General features: G+C 41.7%; 1 protein-coding gene across 2 annotated transcripts in view; it reads right to left on the bottom strand.

Annotated features, from left to right (window-relative positions):
- Window positions 1-23499, bottom strand: part of ME3 (malic enzyme 3) — a 426853-nt gene that overhangs the window by 195862 nt on the left and 207492 nt on the right. For both annotated transcript variants that reach the window (XM_078658437.1, XM_078658438.1), the window contains exon 4: window positions 20024-20173. In XM_078658437.1, the coding sequence (XP_078514563.1) occupies window positions 20024-20173 (150 nt within the window). The remainder of the gene's footprint in view (window positions 1-20023; window positions 20174-23499) is intronic.

Genomic DNA, 23499 nt, shown 5'->3' with positions numbered 1-23499 from the left:
CCACTGTGGCGATGCTGCAACGTCTCGCCCGGCAGGGTGGAGCCCGTCCGCTCATGTGACCCCGCGATCGCCGGTAGCTGCCGAACTCTCAAAATGGCGATCGACCTGGCAAGAGCGGGCCCAGCATGAAGAAATGGCCCGGTCACTGGTTGACTCCACCACCGTAGTCCTCCACGACCTTGAAGATTCTAGAGGAGCCGCGGGAGTCTCCGACCCCCGATGGGGAATGACTGCCATGATCGCCCGTGGAGTGACGAAACTGTATCCGCGGGACGTCGGCGCTCCCATGCTGGCGCCAGCCTCACTTTGAATTACTAGAATCCTGCAGACCTCAGTTCCGGTGAAAGCACAGTGTGACCCGGTAGGAAAAATTGTTGCACCCCCTCCCCTTTTTGAGTGATAGTTCAAACCACCGATCCTTTCCTTTGCCCTTTTAACGGAACTTTGGACTGCCTCCCCCTCTTTTACATTTTCTAGAGAAAACAAAACATTAACCACTACATTACCATAGCAGTTGACACCAGAACTGTTTTCAAATTGAAAACCAACAACATCTTCAACAGAATCCTTTTTGTTTCTGCTGTGACCCTGCTACAGCACAGGCATTGTCCCCAGCAGTAATTCTGCAATGCCGGTAAGAATAGCTGTGGTGCCTACTGGACTCACTCACCCCCGCGGCGCCCCACGCCGTTATTTGCTGGGCGGCAACTTACTAGACATCACTTTCGTGCCATCTAGATTTCAGCGCGTTCTGCTGCCTTGGAACTATTCGCACAACAGACTGCTATTGACGACCCACCCCCAGGCAACATCTTCTGAATTTTCATAATTTGAAAGAACTAGTAACATGTCCTCATCAGGAATTCAAAAGAAATAGCCACGGTCTCTTCGTTGTTTAAATGTTTTTACTGTTTTTGTTTTGTTGTATATATTTATATGTTATTAAAGTTTTATATTCCTACTACTTTGTTGGAGTGCTATATATTTTTAATGTGACACATAATTGTAAAAACTTTGATGTACAAAGAGTCATTCCTAGAATCTTCCGCTTCAGGCTCGGTCCCCTCCCCAATCACAATACAGGATGGTTTTCAGATAGTAGGAACACGTGTGGTGTGACGGATCTCATCGGGTGTGGGCCTTGATCTACTATAACTCCTTTAAAGAGCGGTGATTCTTTAGAGCTGGAGCCATAAACTACATCTGCAGGGCTAGCTGATAGCCTGGACAATCGGACACAGAGGAAGAGGAGTGTCAGAGGGTGCGGTAGTGAATAGGGCGAAAGGGAGGTGTCGGGCGGGCACAGAGTGTGATTCTCAGGGAAGAGCAGCGCAGATGGGGGGAGGTTTATTGCCCATGCATAAGACAGAGAGCGGGGGTGACCAGTGCCTGGGGAAGATGCTTGCGAGGGTGGGGAGCCATGCTACGAATCGACAGCGTGCAGAGAGTGGGTCTGGTCAAGGCATCTAAAATGGCTGCCGTGCACGACAAAAGTGTGGCATTTCAAAAAAGGCAAGATGGCGCAAACAATGTTTTTCAACACTTCCTCATTTCCTTCGAATCGAACGTTAACAGACGTTGGTGCATATTACCAAAGTTAAGCGATATTTATCGCTAACGATGCTTACCAACGAATTTTTTACCGCTAAGCATCGTCAGAATTTATCGAAGATAAACCTTGCTATTATCAAGGTTTATCGCAAATGCGATAAAAAACGGCCGCAATGCATGAATATCGCTAAAAAGTCAGCGATATTCATGCATTACCGAGCTAATGCTCTTAGCCATGTTATCCACCTCCCATTGGATAACATGGCTAAGAACTGCTCAGGGCAGGTGTTACTTTTTGGAGATATTCGCGCTTAGCGCGAATATCTCCAAAAGTTGGTAATAGGAGATATATATCTTGCATGTTGTAATGCAAATTATTGTGGTATATGGAACTCATACCATAATCTCTCAGGAAAGCAGAAACTGATCCTTTTGGGACCGCCTGAGAAGGCCTAGGGGGTGAGGGGTACTCTACTTTGCCCCCTTTTCACGTTCCGAACTATTTTATTTTACTCTCTTCTGTAATTACACAAAATAGCAGCGATAAGATGCATCAGAGACACACAGTGAGAGAAAGGAGGCCGGAGATGAAGAAGAGATGTCAAATACACATTGGAGATAATATAGTGGGAGAAGGGAAGTAAATATGAGTAAACTTACCATGTAACATAAAAATGTTGCACTCTATACTATAAGTCTCATTTTATACTACAATCACTTCGCTACAACCTCATAAATTAAAAATAAAAATGAATAATGTCTCAAACAATTTTTGATTTCTAAATATAAATTTATTCTTCAGAATTTTCTAAATTTGAAAGAACTAGTAACATGTCCTCATCAGCAATTTCCTCTTCAATCATCTCATCTGGAATCTCCTCATTAAAAGTCTGCAATGATGATTCTTGTAACTCTATGGTCTCCAAACATTCGATAAATTCGCCATCAACAGATTGATCAAAAAAATCATTCAAGTCATCTCCTCCTTGTGACAATATTTCATTATTGGTGCTGTCAATTTCAATCAATGTAGTGGAATCATTCAAGTCATCTCCTCCTTGTGACAATATTTCATTATTGGTGCTGTCAATTTCAATCAATCTAATGAAATCATACAAGTCATCTCCTCCTTGTGACAATATTTCATTATTGGTGCTCTCAATTTCAATCAATGTAGTGGACAATGCAAAAGAAATTGCCACGGTCTCTTCATTGTGAGCCATTTTATTTTGAAATTGCTTGCTGTAAATTGCTGAAAAAAATAATCACTTTCATTTATCGTTTTTAGTAATACATAATATAAAACTAACTTTATCAAGTATTTAGTATAACAGAAGGACTGCAAATAAATAACAGAAAACATTTTTCAAATTATCTTCAAGTGTACAACATAGTTCCCCTTACAAATTAACAACTCACCTTTTTAAAAGTAGGGGAAGTGTTAGTACTGTGTAAATCAAACACCAGAAATTGACCACCAAAAATTCCTCACAAATGTACCTCAGACAGTAGTATCACAAAATGGCTGTGGTTTCCTCTCATTTGAGATATATACATAACCAATTAACTTTCATCACACACAAATACAAAACCAAAGTAACATTTTAATTGGTTCTAAATTTCAACACTTTCAAATGTGTTTTCCCCATGCAATTTTCCATAGGACATTTACATACGTCTACAGCCTGAATGGCTGAACGGAATTACACCAAACTTGGCAAAATGGTACATCAAACCTAAGAGGTCAGGAAGGATCTACTATGCCCCCTTATGGTCATTTGCCCCTTCGCTTTGGCATCCTCTTGTCTCTCGATCCTACCGAGAGACAAGATGGCGGCCGCTACGGACTGTTTGTAATGTTGACAGACGCCGGAGAACCAATCAGCTTCGCAAAGCTACGTAACGCGAAAAGTACGCGAAGCGGAGCGCTGTTACAGATATATATCTTTTTTTGAACGTTAATTTCTCAAAATCCACTGGAGCACATATATTGAGACCTAGCAAAGGCACATCGGGCTACCAGTCCCTAATATTTTGCCAAGTTTCGTGCAAATCCATTCAGCCGTTCGATTATTGACATTTAGATACGTCTACAGCCTGAATGGCTGAACGGAATTACACCAAACTTGGCAAAATGGTACATCAAACCTAAGAGGTCAGGGAGGATCTACTATGCCCCCTTATGGTCATTTGCCCCTTCGCTTTGGCCTCCTCTTGTCTCTCGATCCTACAGAGAGACAAGATGACGGCCGCTACGGACTGTTTGGAATGTTTACAGACGCCGGAGAACCAATCAGCTTCGCTTCACAAAGCTCCGTTGCGCGAAAAGTACGCGAACTGGAGCGCTGCCCGGTCCGCTGTTACAGATATATATCTTTTTTTAAACGTTAATTTCTCAAAATCCACTGGAGCACATATATTGAGACCTACAAAAGGCACATCGGGCTACCAGTCCCTACAATTTTGCCAAGTTTCGTGCAAATCCATTCAGCCGTTCGGGCTAAAAGTGAGGCCAACCGCCCTATGGAAAACTCAATGTTAAAAACACGTTTTGGGACCCCCCTTTTTTCTCGACCCCCCTGGACGAACCCCCCCCAATTTTCAGGGGCTGCTCAGAAACAAAATGTGCCATTTTCCTGAAAATTTCAGCCAATTCCGTCCACAAACGCCAAAGTTATTAGACATAGAATTTTCAAAAATCCCATAGAGAAAAAATCCTAACTATATATACCTACTGGCGACCGCCAGTAGGTAATATATATATATATATATATATATATCTTCTCTCTGCATATCGCCTGTTAAAATCCCGCACAAGAGTATACAGCCCAGAGAAATACCCAAAACTGCCAGTTTCTTTGCAATCATATTCTCTATGTACGGGAAAGGACTATCAATTCATGAAATTTAAACTGTAGCTCAGGTTTTAAAAGAGGTTGCCAAATCCACTGTCATAGGGTTAGAGTTAATTTTAAATCAATTAACCCAATGGAACGTCCTTTTTGAAAACGGAATGGCTCTTGATTTTGTACTGGCTGTCAAGGGTGAAGTTTGCGCCATTGGAGGATCAAAAGGCTGGTCATTCATACCAAATATTTTACTGAGTATACACTAAGACATGATCACGCTGTAACAGTGTCAAGAAGTTATGCAAATTGAAGATGGCTTTAGTATATAGTCATAGTTAAAGGGCATTTTTGGGGATGAAGCTCATAGAAATAGTTTTAGCAGTTTGTCATGCTTATCCTCCTCTATATAGTTATCAGGCTTTGCATATGCTCAAAATAACCACTTTACTAGAAATAGTCTTCTCTTTCTTACCCCGACGTTACAAGAAATAGACTATAATGTAGACGAAAAATCTGATCATGGCTCATTTGAATATTTTAGTGATGTGTCTCACGACTTATGACAATTGATCTGCTTCAAGAAGTTGCACAACAAACATGGGCCACTCAATAGAATTATTCAATTCTGCACCCACTGCATAGTTATAGATTTGGCACCTAAACCATCATCCTTTGTATAACGAGCAGTTTTTTGAAAACATGTTTTCTTTCTAGCTTAAATAGATCAAGCGTTATCAAAACTTCTGCCACACAGGTGTTGCTGCGCAGTGCTAAGCCTTTTTACCATGCAGCAACATGTCACCTTTCTTTTGCTGATTGCTGCTTTGAGATGTTACACTAATACTAATCAGTTGAAACCTCGGCCCAGACAGAGCTAAAATTGCAAAAAAGACAAAACCATGAAGTAATACTGCCACAAAGCGTGCTGCATTTCGTCGCAAAATTTCCTTGTCTTGATTGCTGCATAATTCACATAACTCTGCTGCATAATTTGTAGCTCCCCTACCGCATAATTCTGGTGGCCGTGATAATAAATATTACAAAAGAGAAGGATTGCTGAATTTAAGAAAAACACTACCTTAGGGTAACAGTGAGAATATATTGGACTATTTATAACAAAAGAGAAGGATTGCTGAATTTAAGAAAAACACTACCTTAGGGTAACAGTGAGAATATATTGGACTATTTATAACAAAAGAGAAGGATTGCTGAATTTAAGAAAAACACTACCTTAGGGTAACAGTGAGATTATATTGGAATTTTGCACATAATGCAGCACAAACAAATGACCATGTGAGTCACATTTCATTTATATAGTACATGTCATTCAAGAATGTCACTTCAGGTCACACATATTGGACGTCACTTCCGCTAAAGTTCTCATAAATATCGGAGGGTTAGATAGACTATCATCCATTTTCGATTACAAGCCGCATATTGCTGCCTTTAGCTTTCTCCCTCTTCCTGTTCTCCAAATCAATTTCCTCCCTGTCCTATAGTGGAAGTTGGTTCAGCTCCTGCATGGGGGTCTATCATCAGATTTCTTAGAGAATGCATTTAGCCTATTCTCCTAAGTTTCCAGTCAGAAGCGGTTTGCTAACACGAGTGCTAGGTTTACAAAGCCTCACTTGTACTTCCTCTTCCCTCCATGTGGAAATGCCTCCATCATGGTGCATTGACCAAAACACGTGTCTGACGGGGCAGTCACGTGGCAGTGGTCTGCAATGGGTGAATGACTTCTGGGGCAGTTGTCCAAACCGGTCCTGAATATCCTGCTTGCTCTTAGAGGTGCAAGGCAGACCTTGCGTAAGAAATTAAATTGTACCTGTATTAATCTACTGTTCCAAGAAAAATAAGCTACATATGCCACCATTCTGTCAGAGTCGTCACTCAATTCCTACACATAGTTTCCTCCCAACCCACCCTCAGTCCCATGAGAAGTTTAAGTAACGTCTCTTGGACCTGGGTGTAGATGCATGGTACTAGCCTACGTTGCGATCCCCATAACAGCTGCAGGCTTCTGTCTGCTGGTGGTGGTGGTGGTTCAATGTCACCACTGTGCCCTGCGTATACAAAGGACCCAAATGACAACATGCTCCAAGTAGTTTCTAATTTTCATCCTGCACCTCTTTAAAAGAGCCAAGTGGGCAGTTTGAGTGCATCACCCACCTTCTCAAACGAAAGCTCCGCTCATATTTCGGCACCAAATTCCAGTTGGGTTTTACAGCACGCTTAGTTGAAGGGCGGTTTGAACAATGAAATGAAATGAAATCGTACTTGTATAGCGCACTTATACCCTGAGGCGTCTTGGCGCTGTACGCATACTGCTGTGGAACCCTTCCTGGCTTTTCCCTGTGAAATACCCACTCCTGGGCACCCCCAAGGTGAAGCCAGGCATCCCATCGCTGTTGGGGCCGTTGTGGAGATTAAGCAAGCTATTGCCCAGAGTTGCAGAGTGGGACCCATGATTAGAATAGACACCGAGGCGAGAATTATCAGGTCCGAGGAAATTGAGCCCAAGACCCCCCAAGGCGGGAATTAAACCCTGGTCCCTAGCCAGACCTCTGCATCAGGGTCTGCCGCTCTAACCATTGAGCCACACTTCTCCACATTACAATTACATCTTTAGAATTTTTCTGAAGTTTCAGGTGACAGAAAGGGGGACCAAAATATTTGCAAAATGGCTCCTGAAAGCAAACTTTGACAGCCAGCTGTCGAGCAAACACCAGAGATGGAGCGCTAGGACATAGGAAGTAATTCCTTGCAATCCCTAACCTGTGGCAAAAACCCAGTTCTGGTGAGGACGATGAGAGAATCAAGATCACCGTCAGGAAGATTATTTGGGGGCTGCATGTGGTGCAGGTACAATCACAAAAAATCTCCAACATCATGGACAGAAACTGGTAACTTGGAAGCTGGAAGCTATGTGAGTGGATGGGGCTTGGTGGAGGAAGAGCCATGTAGTGCCAGGAGTCAATACTTAAATGACACAGACCTGTGCTGTAAATTGGCCCCATTGATTGATCTCCTGCCAAGAACCCAACATAGAAGTAGGAAAAGGAAACTGGAGAAGCAATTGGTTTTTGTTGGCATGGGAGATTAGTCTATCAATATAGATTGGTCTTGTCCCAATCAATAAACAGAGACATTAATGTACAAGGCCACATGTAAATTCAAAAGGAAGAGGAGGATTGATGGAAACATGGAGAAGAACAAAACTAGAGTTGTTCTGTGGAGTGTTTTCCATTTTAAAGACAGAGCATGCAGTTGACTGTATGAAGACCAAGAGGACAACCAAACAGGCAGTCCAGCGTTAGTGGACACAACACTTCAACAAAAATAAGAAATATACTAAGGTGGAGATCAGTGGCTCTGCTCAAAGAGTCAGGTTTGTTCTCAGGTCGGTGGGGATGATTCTCAGTATCACAGCAGCACAGCATCTATGTGGGCTATTAACAGGCATTCCAGGCATGCTTTCCAAGAAATGGGCTGTGTGCTCTAAGTGGAAAAGATCTGAGTGGCTTAGTTATGAGCATAACAGGAACAGAGGGGGGTAAACAACTTCATGGGAAAACAAGAATGGTTAAACATTAGTTGCCCTCTGAAAAATAAAGTCACACGGACGGCATGCAATGACTGCCAAAAAATCAAGACTTGGGAACTCCGCAAATAAGTTTATTTCACAGACCGGGACATACTCTGTGAAATAAAAGTAAGAAACCCCTATACACGCATGCTAGAGAATAATAAGAGAATACTTCTTGTGCAGGGAACACATACCATTTTTACTAGATATTGCTCATTGCTAAAACATGCATTAGCACAAACAGTGCAGATATTCAAGGTTTGAGTTGTTTTAACCTTTTGACGAGCGAATAGTCATTCTCTATTGAGTTTAAAAGATGGATTACTATCTCTTTGGGAAACAGAACATTAGCTGAAGACAAGTTTAGAGCAAGTGGAAAGGAAATCCAGAGTTTGGGAACCAGTAAGAAAAGGGCCATAATCTGAAACGGTTGTCCTGATCTCTACTGGTGCAAGATGCAGAGCGCACAGACGGTCCTTGAATGTTCCTTCATAGTTTATAATATATGTTACAGTTAATAAATATTAACAGTGGAGCACATCCATGAAAGCCATTAATGCAGTGGGGGTCGGCTCGGGGCAGGCGCATGGGCTTCTGTATGAATCAGTCACTGTCGATATCTCGATGGTTAAGCATGTGCGATTTTAGGGCTGTACAATCAGTCTCTTAAACAAGATACTTAACTGAAGTCCTCATGGAGCTCAGTGGGAAGAAGTCCTTGCAAGGAGCAGGGAGGGTCAGCATTGATCACTCACCTCACTTGCAGCATCCCAGATCTTTGAATGGTAAGATACTTTCGATATTTTTAAATCCATAGGATCACCATATCTATCATGGAAGGGTGGATTTGTGTGTCTACAAAAAATTTGATCAAGATAACTGGATGAATGGTTCTTAAGTGCATGATTATCTAGAAAAGATATATTGGTTCTAAATGGGGGAGGCTACGCTTGCTGAACCACCAACTTGCGACTGTATACAGCTTTGTATTGTCCGTTTGTAAACCCCACATCTAGCGGTGGTACTTAAAATTGAAGCCTCCTGATCTGTGAATGCCCAAGAGAGGTCATTTTCAAACACTTAGGGTACTTTATTGGTGCTTTTCGTACATTCGCTGATTCCTTCAGGGCAGATACGTTCATGTGTATACTCGCAGCCACAGCCTGTGCAGGTAAGAGTGCGGGGCGGTGTGGTCCGGTTTGTGGGGGGAGAGGGATTATTTGACAGACTATCACAAGGGAAAATTAAATAAATATTACATTTTCCCTCAAGGTCATCTGTTGAAATCCCCCCCAAACCTGGCCCTGCCACCCTACCCTTCTTACATGACGGGCCACGGCTGGTATACTGAAACCACTTGCTTTAGTATATCTGAACCATGCTTTATTTCTTGAAACTGTAAGCAGATTTCCATTATACTTTTTTTGCAATAAAACTAGTAGGGTGTCTGGGGCTCAACATAATATTCGTCCGGGAGATGATCTGTCTCGTGGATTTAAACAACCGAAATGTCCACCCATAGCAGTGGAAGTTGGTCTAAATGAATCCTTGTGGGTTGCTGATAGTAGTTCATTATGTGATTATTGACAATATTCTCCAATCAGCTACATTTAGTTTTAGTTTGCATTTGTTTAATGTCTCACAATTACAATTCTATTTCCTATTGGATAAGTGTATGAAATGATTAATGCAGTAAAAAGGTGTATTAATCTGCCACAGCTTTACGTATTGTTTTTTATTAGGTTTTCCATTACTCTCATGTAAAATTTGTGAACCTAGGAAAATCACCATAAAATGCTCAGTAGTGTTTGAAAAATAAGTCCCTTGGGCCTTCAGAGATCTGGCATACTGTAAATCAAGTAGATGGAGCATGGGGGGTGGGGCAGGAGGGATTATACATGGGATTGGGGCCAGAGTGAGAGAGTCAGATCAGTAGTAAATGAGAGTACTTAACAGAAAATAGAATCTGCCACCTTAGTACAGATTTAGCATATTAACTAAAATGAAAAGAGAATATTAGAGCCCAAATAGTTTGCATTTATCTAGAAAATCGTATGTACCTTTTGGGCCAAATATTTTCTTTTCATTGAAAAGGATAAGCTGTTGCTTGAAAATGAAAACCTGTGTTTCAGACCACGTAATAAAATTATGGTAGAAACCCTTAAGGTCTCCATTGTTTCAGCTTTACATATGTAAATCATACAATAGTATTCAACTTAAATTGAACTTTTAAAATCACAACCAGAATTATGCTGTATTAAAATTATCTCAGAGAATAATAGGACATTCTGAAGTTTACAATAGTTCATTTCTAACTTGGCTAACAAGTTACATGGCAATTCAGAACTAGTATCAGGTACCCGATTACACTATCTGAAAGGCACTAACCAAACTATTAAACCAGCATTAAATAAGCATAAAAGGTTAAGAGGGGAATACATCTCTTCCTCATACAAGTATAGACCTCTACACACTTTACCACTGCTAACCAGAGATAAAGTGCTTGTGCTCTCTTCTTAAAACATGTTAGAATGGCTTCTACCCAATTAGCAGATTTAATTTACGTGTAAGTCCTTAGTAAAGTGGCACTACCTATGCCCCGGGCCTGTAAATTAAGTACGACTAGTGGGCCTGCAGTATGGATTGTGTCACCCACTTATGTAGCACTTTAAACATGTCTCAGGCCTGCCTTTGCAGCCTCTGTGTGTGCAGTTTTAAACTGTAATTTTATCCTGGCAAAGTAAACCTTTACCATCTAAACAAGAGGAACCGGGAGCTTTTGGTTCAGTCCAGCACATGTACTTCCTTCTGTAGGAAAGTAGTAATTGAATGTAAGGGTGTGCAGTTCCTGGGACAGGGGAAGGTAGTCCGGTCAGAGGGACAGCTTCCAATTGGAGTAAGTGCCCTCACACCCGGAGAGTATTAGTAGGGGACAGAATGCGTTTTTCTTCAAAGTCCGACATGCGTAGACAGGCCAGACTGGGGGCGAAGGTGCTACCCATTGAAGTCCCCTGCATCTGGTGGAAGAGATGATCATTTCACTAAACAGCTTTTGCTATCCAAACAAGTGATATATTGTCAAACACGAGTGTGGGTGCAACAACAAGGGCACTTAAGGTATAAATGGTAAATGAAGCATGTCGTAGCAAAAAATACCAGAGCCCCTCGGGCATTCATGCACTGGCACTGTCTTGTTAGCATTTTAACAAAAAGTACCCACGATCACATATTGATTGTCGCATATTGTGGTGGTACTAGTCATGCATTTCAAGCATTCAGCATCTGATTTACATGAGGGTGTATGTGGAAATATGATGAGAAATGTATGAAATTCGATAATACAGAACAATGTTTTACCAATTTTCAAAAACATACCATGTGTTTGTCCTATGTTTTGTTCTGCCCCCCCCCCCTTCCTTTTCTTTCAGGTCAGTCCAATAAACAAGGTAGAATTTAGCCTTGTGAAGCACAGCACTACTGGTTACTTGAACTATCTGCACTATTTGAAGAACCACTCATGCAGTAGTGCAAGATATAATATTTTCTCGGTCCTGATGAATTGCCAATAGACCCCTTAGGGGCTGTATGAGGCAAGAAACATGTTGACCACACAACTTTACAACACAAATGCTCTATCAGACCATTGCCTTCCCTACAAGCTACACTGATTTCAATTAGGTTGGTGAGCCCCACCAATAAAGTTTAGTAAAACCCAGCATCACTAAACCTATTTTAACCACTCCTTTCACTTAACTACACTACTTATCGTAGCCCATACACCCTCATTCACTCAACGGATTTATTATAAAAAAAGATCTCCGGCAAAGAGCCCCTTCGCGGGTGCACGTCGGGCATTGCAGTGCCAGCCCAACAAGGAGCATGCCAATATGATGCATGACATCTCTCTGGGTGTGTGAGGGCACTTACTCCAATTGGGGGCTGTTCCACTGACCTGACTACCTTCCCCTGTCCCAGAACTACTCACCCTTGCATTCAAACAGTAAACCTTTAGCCAGGTCCAAACCTTCCTTTTTAATACATATACATCACCCGTAGGGTAGGCCCTGGACAGCCCAGATGGCAGGGTGCAATGTATTTACAAAGTAGGACATGTACTTCTAAGTTTTACATGTCCTGGTAGGGAAGAACTCTTAAATTCGTTTTTCACTACTGCAAGGCCTACCTCTCACATTGGTACCTACCTTACTGCGTTTTAGAAGTGTAATTTCCTAAAGGAAAGCGGTAATCTGTTAAAGTTTGGTGTCTCTCGAATCATAATTTAAAATCCTAACTTATGGTGAAGTCTGATTTTAAAATTACAATTCTGAAAATGTCACTTTGAGAAATGTGGCATTTTCTAGCCTTAGCTATTTGGTGACGTCAGCCTGTTTGTGGGTTCAATGGCTTGGTGTGAGTGACAGTTGGACTTTTTGTATTCGTCCTAGACAGCCATACACAATTGGGAGCTTAGATTTGACTGGATAGGCCACCAATGGGAGTGAGGAGCAGGACCCAGCCCCACTTACATTTGAAATGCAAGTAAGAGTGTGCAGGACACGTGAGTTCAATGTCAGGAATGGCCTAATTCAGGCAAGAACATGACTCTCAGCTTGCCTGATGCCGTTTGCAAGGGCAGTTGCAAAGCGGTTTGTCACCATAAAGCAAGGTATATTTTTATGTCCACAGCCCATCCCCCCTGTTAGTGTCTGTAAGGAATTAACTGTTTCATGTGGGCTCTGGCTTTTGCTTTTTTGGATTAGGTTCTGCTGCTATTAAGAGTCTGGGAGAACGGATATCCAGCCTTCAGCTACCTGTGCTCTGACACCCAAACATGATGCAGCATTGGCTGGTCCCAATTGCATATTTAAATTTACATAAGACCCTAGTAAGAAAACAAAATGCACCAATGGCAGAAAAGTTAACTGTCACATGCGCACTGCAGTGTACATTTACAATTCCCCCATTTGTGACTGTAAATGTATCCCTTTCAGGACTGCCACTGCAACTCTGAACTGCCTTTTAAATTGCCCATTAACTATTCTTCTGTCCCCCACACTGCTATGATTGGGGTCTTCTGCATACTATGCACTGAGAAAACGTCCCTACAGCTTGGAGCATTGGCTGGATGTTCTATTTGCCTGTCACTCAACCTGGCTGCACTGCCAATGAGGCAACCATTCCCAAATTCACACTCGCCTCCAAACGTGTCTTTTATTTTGGGTCTACTTTGGTTCACCTATCTAATTCACCTATTCATCTCCCTAAAATCTTCCCATTTATTGTTTCTAACTTTTAACCTCAGCAAAAGCAGCTTTCTCTGTTACTAAATAGATTTCTTATTGTTTTCTGTCCTGACTAGTGTTCTTCATCAAATCTTATTGTTGTGGTTAATTACCATTTAAGTTGCCCTGCTTTGTCTCTGAATTTATATATAGATCAGTCTCCCCTTTTCCACACCCATCTGTTGATTGGACCCCCTCCTCCTACTTTTCAACCATCCTCTTATGTTTTCTGGTCATCTTTTCCACTGTGCAATTTTCCACTTCATTTCCTAAAATTACTTGACCTATGAAACTGGATTTCTCAACTCAACTTCACACCTTGTGAAGTCTTGAAGTTATTCAATTTTGGTTAAACCCTTCTTTAATACAATATATAACTTGGCCCTTAATGTCTGTGCTCATCATGGCATTTCATGCTCTCTTGTTAACTTTCTTTATAGGTTTGGAGGTAAAAACAGAGAGAACATTCAATAATGTAATATACAACAGATATCCGTTAGAAACAGTTGTATCCTTTTTTTCCCAACCATCCACCTAGAAAGATTGCCATATCATGTGGTGTGGCAACTGGGACAGACAGTGCAAAATGAAGACCAAGTCTCTAGAATGTTTGTCTGCATGTCACTCCAGAATGTATGTAACTTGGGTCACAGCCATAAAGCATTTAAAATAGTACACTTATCTACAACAGATGTTACATTTCCAACATATGTCACGTGGGAGAAACCTTGTGGCGTAAAATATAAAAGAGGACCTATGCCAGTCGGGTAACATCTTAAAGTATGAGAATTTTAGTCTGTGCATTCAACTACTCTTGCCAATAGCCTGGCATATGTTTTTCGCCCAAGAGATATTCCAAATTAGGCCTGGGTGGAATTTAAAGTAAGCCCGCGCAATTTGTGTAATTTCGGGAAAGTCACATTACTCCTGTGTGAATAATTCCTGAAATTGCTCCACTTTGTGCGATTACACGTCAGTCTCAGTACAAATTTACTAAAACATGCCATGCAATAAAAATGTACAGCAAACGCACAGGAACAACAGAATATAAACTGCTGTTTGCAGTGCTTTTTTTGTACTATGTTTTAGTGTGAAATGCGCCCAAGCGGTAAAATTGACTTGATGGCGCGTTTCGTACTAAAATACATCGCAAAATAAAAAAAAAATCCTTTCACGCAATTATGCATACATTTGCTGATATTTCACGCAATTCTACAAACTTCACACACCACTTTCCCAGCGCACCATGGCACTTTTACTTGTAGGGTTGGAGGAAGTGTGGTTGATTATTAGGATATAAATACCAGTAATAACTCCCCCATAGTACGTATGTATGTATGTATATATATATATATTTTTTTAAGTATGTCCCACTTGGTGACGATTGTTGTGTTAATAGACAAACGTCCTGTATTCCTGTATGTGATGTAGACATGGCGCTACTTGCCTATTTTGCCAGTAGCACGAGCCATATAGTCTAAATTCTTCATTGAGTTTTATTCTCTTCCAGAGTGAAGGGGTGTTACAGTCTACTTATGCCTGTACTCTCCCATACTCCTTAATCTAACGTGTCTTTTACAATGCATATTTCAGGCGAGCATTAGAGTATATTCTTGGATGAATATCTAATCATATACGTTAATGGTTGCAGTTGTTAAGCAAAGAGGTCTCTATTAGGCCCAGGTGCATTTTGGGCATCGTTTTAAACTTGTATCTGGGATCCAGTACTTTGTGTGTATCAATCAACCCACTTTCCCAGTGTACCCACACTGGAGGAGGCCCTTGTTGAGAGAAGTAATACTAACGGGTAGAATTAATGAGGCAGGCCACCTGCTTCAGTATGGGTTTGTATTTTGGGCGCTTTTAATCGTGGCTGGTCCCCCCCCCCCCATCTTCCCCACCACCAAAATAAAGGACAAGTCATTATCAATACTTTTGAAAGAGTCTGAGTATTAATATTGTTATCATGGCAATTAAACAGTTGAAGCACAATGCGACTGTCATTTTTAGGATGTCCGCCTTGCCTCAAATGGATATGTTGAAGTGTTCCCACCAGGCCCTATCACTCCTGTGCATGGCATAAGAGGGTGGTTCTAGGTTGTTGGGGGTCATTTGTTCTAGCCCGGGGTCTCCAACCTTTTCTGTAGTGAGAGATACTTCTGATCAGTGAAAAGCCTCATGAGCCACTAAAGGCAAAGCAGCTACTGCATTGTTCCCAGAGACCCCAAACACGCAGCTTCAATAACTTGCACAGTGCACACCCACTGTTAAGTGTACAACATTCACCCCAGGTTTACATGTTCCTGTTGCAAACAACGCTGTGTAATGTATGGCGGCCTAGCCTGATAGGACGCTTCAATTGGTTGAGGTCCTGCCAGGTGATCTGCAGGAATAGAGTTGAATTCCAGCAGGGCCTGCTGTGCCTGTCATCCTAACAAGGTCCATAACACGCTTTCTGTCCTGTAAACATTACAACTGTCATTCACACACTTGGATGCAGTCTGTTTGTTTAGTTGACCAAATGCATTTGCTACTGTTTACGACTGCACATGCCCCATACAGGCAATTTTAAAAAAGGGGTCACGCCGACATTTTGTCAGAGTGAAGTAAAACCATCAACGGCTCCTGGTTCTCTGGTTTTGAGAAGTTTGTCAGTTGTGGGTGAAACTAGGTGTTTAAGGCAGCTCTCAATGGCAGGATATATGAAGCTTGCCAGTCAGCGGTCAGCAACAAATCCCTTGAAGGGCCAGAGAGAAAGCTTAGGGCAGCCCTGCCTAGAAAGAGCTCTAAGCCAACACCCACCACCCAAGCTGTGCACTCAATACCATAGTGTTGTAACTCTGCCACCCTAATGGTGCACATTATAACACAGTGCCAGATTGTGGTGCACTTTATGCCACTGTGATGTAACTGCGACATCCGATTTGCAGAGCTCTTTAAAAAGCAGTCCTCCTCCCGGACCAGTACCATTGTACCACAGAGTTGCCACTTTCCCACCTGGACTGCAGCCCACATTGTACTGTAGTCCATTTTTCCAGTCTCCTAAAAAGATCCTTTTCTCAATTTTTAGTGACGAATAGCTAGAATCCCTGGTTTGGTTTTAAGAAATGTCTGGGGGTCGTTAAAGAGACCATCTCTTAAATTAAATAACAAACAAAATGTAGCTATGTCAGACACATCAGACATCAGCACTTTGTAACTGGAGGAGGGAGATACATATAGTTTGATTACCAGTGAAGTCCCTTGTATGCAAGATTCGCCTTGAGCACTTGCGTTGCCTTTCGCATCTTTATCGTAGTACTATAAAATAATGAGCTAAAAAACCGGAGGCAGGAACTTCATTTTACGTTTCTTTGGCCTGTAAAGAAATATAAAATGAAATTCCAAGAGGTATTTTATTTATTTAAAAAAAAAAAAAAAAGAAGAAAATCTATGGGAAATGCCCCTTTCATTTAATGTAACGTTTCACTTAAAAAAAAAAAGTACCTCTTCATTTTACATTTATTACATATTTCGACAATAAAACTGTGTTTCACATGGATATATATTGTTTTTAATAAACTAGTACCTCTTGCATGTTGACTACAAACTGGCGACAGGAACCTTCCGCTGCTGGTCCTAGGTCTAACACTGGTTGTGCTCTGCAGCCCAAGGTGGCGAGCTCTGCACCATCTGTGCTGTGGTATGTAGGTACAACAAGCCAAATTAATTTCCTTGACTTACAAGGGTCTGGCGGCAAGGCTGCTGCCCCAGAGGAACCATACTGGGGGCAGCAGAAGGTGGGCCAATCGGTTTCCATTCTAATACTGCGCATGCCGACCTTTGGCATCGACGTCACTCCCGACGCCCCACCCCATACGAGTTTAATTCAGCCAGTTGCGTGCAGCTTGTTTGAGTGAGGGCGGGCAAGCACTGCCGGAGCCCTAAAATGAGCCCTAAAATAAACAACACTAAAATGACAGGCCAAATTTACTTTTCATGCAGGGAATCGAAGTGCACTAAAAAGGGTGTTCGGGCCTTGATCTACTCACAGGGTGTCGGCAAGCTACCGGTAGCTCACGATCGTCTAGTTGGAAACCCTGTTCTTGGCCGTGACTGAGTAAAATAGCCAGATAGTTTAGGGTTTTGGATATCCATCTCATGGGGAAATCAGTTAGGCATGCTTTGATAGTTATTTGCAAAATTAGCAGTTCTCCACATTTGGACCAGTTCATTTTGTATCCTGCAAAATATGAGACTGTCTTTATCAGTGACATCTAAGCCTGCAGTGAAAGAGTAAGATTAGTTGGGGTTAGAATGCATACAGAAAGGATTTCAGTGGTGCTCATGGTGTGGTAATGCCTTTAAACTCATTTGAAGCACAGATAGCCGCAGACAGGGGTTCCAGCACTAGTGCATGATGTGTAGCAGTAGTGAGAACAATCAGAAATCAAATAGTCAACCATTGCAACCTGTGGAAATACTGATGGAACCATAGGTTAAGGTTGCAGTTGATATCATGGGCCCAACTGATGTGCCAAATGAACGCAAAGTAGTTTTAGAATGATAATAGTGAATTATTTTTCTAAATGATTCTAGGCCGAGTTCAGGAATGGGGTGCCTATTCTTAAGGTAATCAGATCCATGGAAAAAGTATTCATTAGTGAGGATTATCCAGAGGAGCTAGTGTCGGATAATGGTCCACAAATTTGTACTATGGACATGATGAAGTCTGAATGTATTGGTTAGTAGAGTGAGTAAATAAGATTGTAAGGATTTAGATGGCGGTGGCAAATTGAAAACCGTATGTGGAGTTATCTGATCTGATGTTGAGGACTTATTAAAGAACCAAGCATGATGTAACAGCTTATTACCCTTTTGAATTGCTGAGAAGGAGAAAACTGAACTAAATTGACAATAAGTGAATTTACTTATGCCGAAGACATAAATGGAAAAGAGAGGAGAGTGAGATCAAACGAAAAACCCGAAGAGCATAGAAAAAAGGTTTGATAAAAGTGGAGTGTGAAGAGATTGAATGATGTGGAAAATCAGAATAATCAGTGAACATTATGCATCTTCAAAAAATTTGCAAAGGGATGACGAAATATTGTGACCCTATGAGAGTTATGAGGGCTGGATAGGAATTATGCAGTGGTGGATATCAGAATTAAAGTAGAGTTGTGAAAAGGAAAAGAGTGAAATAACTAGCTGTGTATTGGAAGGAAGGAAGGAAACTACAATAAGAAACAGTAGTGAATGGAAATGGCCTAGGAATAAAAAAGGTGAATGCAAAGTAGCTCCCCCTCATCCCAGGAGAGGCGGATTCTTCCATCTGGGCGAGTAAAATCACTTCCCCTTTGAGTTTACTTTAGTGCAGGTGGTTAAAAGAAGAAGGTTCTTAAGAGTTCTCTGAAGATGAGCAGGGTGTGACTTTGACTAATGAAGGAAGGGAGCCCTGTCATGCAGCCAGCTTTGCGAATGGTGAGATTTACAACTCTCTGGTTCTCCACGGCCTGCACTAGTGGTTGCCAGAGTGCAAGGGTTTTCTAGCATCTGGCACTCCTTACTCTGTATCAGGGTGGGCCTGCGTGTTGTGAATGCTGGCTTGAAGGCTGGTAATGACTGGCAGCTGGTGGACAACAAAGCTGTGCAAGATTATGTTGCCTCATTGCTTCTACGTGGACAAAGTGGTGGAGAGTCACGATGGCTCGTCCATTGACTTACTCAACTTTTATGAATTGGTCATCAAATTAATGAGCATGTGGTAGTCGGCCTCCTCACTCCTCTCACTTTGGAGGCATTCATGGAAGAGGAAACACATATAACAAACAAAATGTATTCAACACACTTCCCACGCACATAAGGCTCTACACAACCAAGGACCTGTGTACATTAACCATCGCCTGAACTTCCACCAACCGTCGAGAAGACTATGCTCTACCTCCCTTTCACTTGTCCATACTATACTGCCCTTATCTACCGAAGCAGAAGTGGAGGATGCTCCTTCTCCTACATCGCAGCAAAGACCTGGAACAGCTGCCCATGCACCTCCGGATCATCACCTCACTTCTGGAATTTCGAATGGCCCTCAAGACCTGGTTGTTCGAATAAGCTTCCTGGACCTGCAAGCGCCTGTAAAACCGGCTGATTAGCCGCACGCCTTATAAATCCTTATTGATTGATGATTGAACATATTTAAAAATATATATTCCAGCTAATGATGGGCATGCAATCCCAAATAAGTCCTAAAAAAAATATTGTCCAATAGGCAATCGGTCGCAACTAGGGGTAGTGGTGCTATAAATACAATCCTATCCTTGAAGAGTCCGAGACAGTGGGTGGTTCAAAAGCAGTGCAAGAAGTCTAACATGAAAAAATATTTCAGATTCATAAAAACAAAGGTGATGCTGAATTTTAATTTTTATGTCATTGAATGGCGGGAAGAAAGGCGGCTTTTGTGAATCTTGAAACAGAACTATCCCTTTGCTCCAAAGGCAATATAATTTCTAGAGCTGGGTCATCATAAAAAGGAAGGCAAAGAGAAGATGAAAGAGATGAGAAGTGATTTTGCGGAATTTCAGAACAAAAACGTTGTGTTAGAAGTGTTCAGCAAAAAAAAAAAAAAAACAGTAAAACACCAGCTTTGCTTCAAAAAAACAATACACAGAACGCAGCATGAGAGTTCTTCGCTTGGAGCCTAGACATACTTTTATGGCCTGGCCACACAGAAAGAAGGGAGGGTCCTGCAAACAAAGGCACATTCAGAGATGTCTCACCGGGGCCTTCTGAAGGCCAGGCCGTACTGCTGACAGGCCAGGCCGACGGTGGGCGTGTAGACTATGGGCATGAAGCGCTCTATGTCAGATGTCAGCACCCTGTAGAACAGCTTCTCGTTTCTGTCTTGGAGGGTCATCAGTATGATGTATCTGAAAAACAAAAGAAAATGACATTTAAGGTGTGCTGGAAACTCTCAAGTATGATCCAGATGATTAAGGGTTTAAGTGAAATTAAACATGTGTAAGTTATCGTTGCATTTTTTACAGGAACAAGTCATAACAACACCATAGGGCTCAATTGTGTAACACTGGGTTGATGTTTAATCAACAAACCATTAACACTAGTCCCAGTAGTGTCATAACAACAACGCCAATCAAACAATAAGATTAAGAACACAAATATATTGTAATTCAAAATCAATACATGTTCCAGCTTTCCACTGAAATTCATTAAAGCACAGACGTTTTTCAAAAATAACACACAAAGTAGGCTACACGTGGCAAATGTTACTTCCCAAAAGAGGAATATTCTTACCAATGAGAAGCAGTGAAAATGTAAGCAAAACGCTGACACACAGGCACAGTTGACATCCAACAATGGGAGACTGCAAAGTTTGAAGAGGCCACAGGTGCAGAGCTTCTGGTCACCAGAGGATGTAGGTACCTTGACCTGACTCCCCTTCCTGGGCACATGCTTGAGACTCTATTGAGTGCCCCTTTTACTGCTTTATCTTATTAAAAGAGTCAAAACGTGTTTATGTCCATGCCTGTATTGTGAAATACTTTGATGCTGCATGAGCGGACCTGTGCTATGAATAAAGAGTAGAGGGCTTTTTCTCCTCAATCCTGGGAGTCACAGGGACAACCATACATTTGCTGAGGTGGGGTTGATGGTGTTCACCACTAACCAGGACATGTGGCATGCACTCAGAGAAAAATGGCCTCCCAAGCCTTCTTCGCTCTCTGGGTTGCTGTGGACGAGTAATCGCAGCTTAGATTAAAGAATGTGGGGTAGGGTTGAGTCAGGGAAAAACAAAACACAATCATCACAAGAAAGATGGGAATGTCCAAGTAGATTGCAAGCGTTTTGTTCAGCAAGAATCAATACTTTCATATCACCTCAATACATTTCATAGTGTCGCATAGTAAAAGACTTCGAAGCACCATGTTCACGTCCTCAGAACTCTTGGGATAGCTGGGAGTTTCCAGGCAGAGAAGTCATTCAGCAGCAGTGCAAGCAAGCAGAGCTTCGTAAGGCCCTTCAGGCTTGTTCCCAACCAAGAGGAAATCAGCAGCGCTGAGCTCCACTTTCTAGCAGCACCAAAGCAGGTTTCGCACAGCTCTATTAATTGTTGCCAAAGACCTTCCTCAACCTAGGAGTGGAGGTCCAGCGTATATGTCCAGTTCTGGGCAGGAGACTACTTGAAATCAGAGTGCAGTCTTAAAATCAAATCTACCCAGTTTGGGCAAGAGGGATTTCTGGCAGACAAACCCTTACCTTCTTACAGTGGTGGCGGGTCAACTCTAAAAGTGGTGAGGCACAAATCCATGCTCTAAATTGAGAGTGCCTCAATGGCCAGCCCAAGCACCTCCAGTAACATCTCTGCAGCTGCAAGGACCCTCAGCGTATTCGTATCCGATGTCCGTTGCAGTGTCTGCACAGTCAAGCCCCTGCTTATCCTTGCACACGTGGGGCCAGATTTATCCTTTCGTGCAGCAAGCCACTTTACTGTGGTGCAGTGTCCAGAAAGAGAAAGGGCACTAATGGCAAATCTGAGAATGCTCCAAATTCCATGGATGGATGCGAGGGAACACAAACACACACATACACTTCACTCATGAAACGCCTCAGAGCCGCAGAGTAACGCAAGGTAGCGATTTGCACTGTGTTACGTTACTCTAGATTTATCAAGCCAAGCACAAGGTGGCCTTGCATGGCTTGGTATATCTCACTTAGATTTTGCATTACCTTTGCAAGGGCGATGTAAAACCTTCTGGCCCTAAATGTTTGTGGTTACCATAGTGTGCCCTTCGACAGGTATTGTGGTTCTTATCTGAGCTTTCGGTTATTGCATCTATACAACAATTGACATGCACCCAAAACCAACCAGGATTTCCGGTTTTGGTATTATTGGCTTTGTCAATGGTTGTTAGTTGGTTAATATAAATGAGTATGTGGCCTGGTTCCGAAGGTCACCAGGGCTCTAACACGCACTACAATGAATTCAAATTCTCCAATAGTACATTCAAATCAAATTTTATCAAAAATATCAAAGATGAAACATCACAATTTCATATTATCATCGTTCAAAATTATCATCGTTCAAAATTATTTATATAGTAAACAATTGTTGTTCCATTGCATCATCATGTAACAAATCATATTACATTGTCAATATAATAAAAACCCAATGCATTTCGGGGCTGAGGCCCCTTCGTCAGGGGTCTATTTGAAGGAAAGAAAAAGGAAGAAAAGGAAACTCATTTACTTTTGATGCTTATGAGGATTACTAAATTTCTACAGCTTGTTAATTTAACGGTTCTTACCACGAAAGTAGGGTGACACAACAAATCCTATGTTGGTTTATATTGTTGTGTGGCAATGGTACATCTAAAGTTTTTGTTTTTTTTAATATCGTGTTATTCTTACAACTATTCGATAATACACGGCATTTATTTGATTGATCGAGTTAGAGTCAGTTTACCTGAGTCTTTCTTGCGTATTAAATATCTGCAAAAAAATATTTTATTTGTAGTTACTTAAGGGTAGACTAAACTAGATCTTTTTTAACCAAGCGACACGTTTTTTTGCAGAAAACGTTTTCATTTGCTCACCTGTGCGGGTTCTGATGGGCGCATAAATGAAAAATCCTGTATGGATTAAAAAATATACGAGTTCTAATGAGCATGGTTTCATGCATTCCGGAAAATCTAGTTTTCCGAGTTCTCAGGGGTTATAAATGCAATTTTTACCTGCGAGCCTCGTGAGCAGTATATTGGTCTCGCTACTTCATTATATGCTTGCCGCTGTAAATGAAAGGATATAAGCATTCAGAAGCCTGCTCTTGATTATTAAAGACGATACAATGCACGTTAGTGCTTGCTCGTATTTTCGGGCTTACCGTTTACGCGAACCGTCTCACTAGATACGGCGTCCTGAGTAGAGTATGCCGACCGGATCTTTCCCTAGTGATATTAGTCCTTTCATTGTTGTTTGTTTACTGTCGCACGATGTGCAACAGTAAACAAAGGACTTATTCAGATTGTGCTGTTCAGTCGCCATTGTTAAATGGTGAAAATTAGTTATTTACGAATAATATGAACCTATTACGCGATAGGTAATATTTGTTTAGAGTAGTCCCACTCAAGAAGTGATAAAATATATGTATGCTTTTTGCATACATACATCGTGATTAAAGAAACAGAAAATAGAGTGAATAGATGAAGTTTAGAAAAACAAAACATAACAAAACTAA

Source organism: Lissotriton helveticus, chromosome 8 (assembly GCF_964261635.1).
Source record: "Lissotriton helveticus chromosome 8, aLisHel1.1, whole genome shotgun sequence".
Classification (NCBI taxonomy): Eukaryota; Metazoa; Chordata; class Amphibia; order Caudata; family Salamandridae; genus Lissotriton; species Lissotriton helveticus.
Note: the sequence above shows the minus strand (reverse complement) of the source record. Positions and strands in the feature narration are given on the sequence as shown.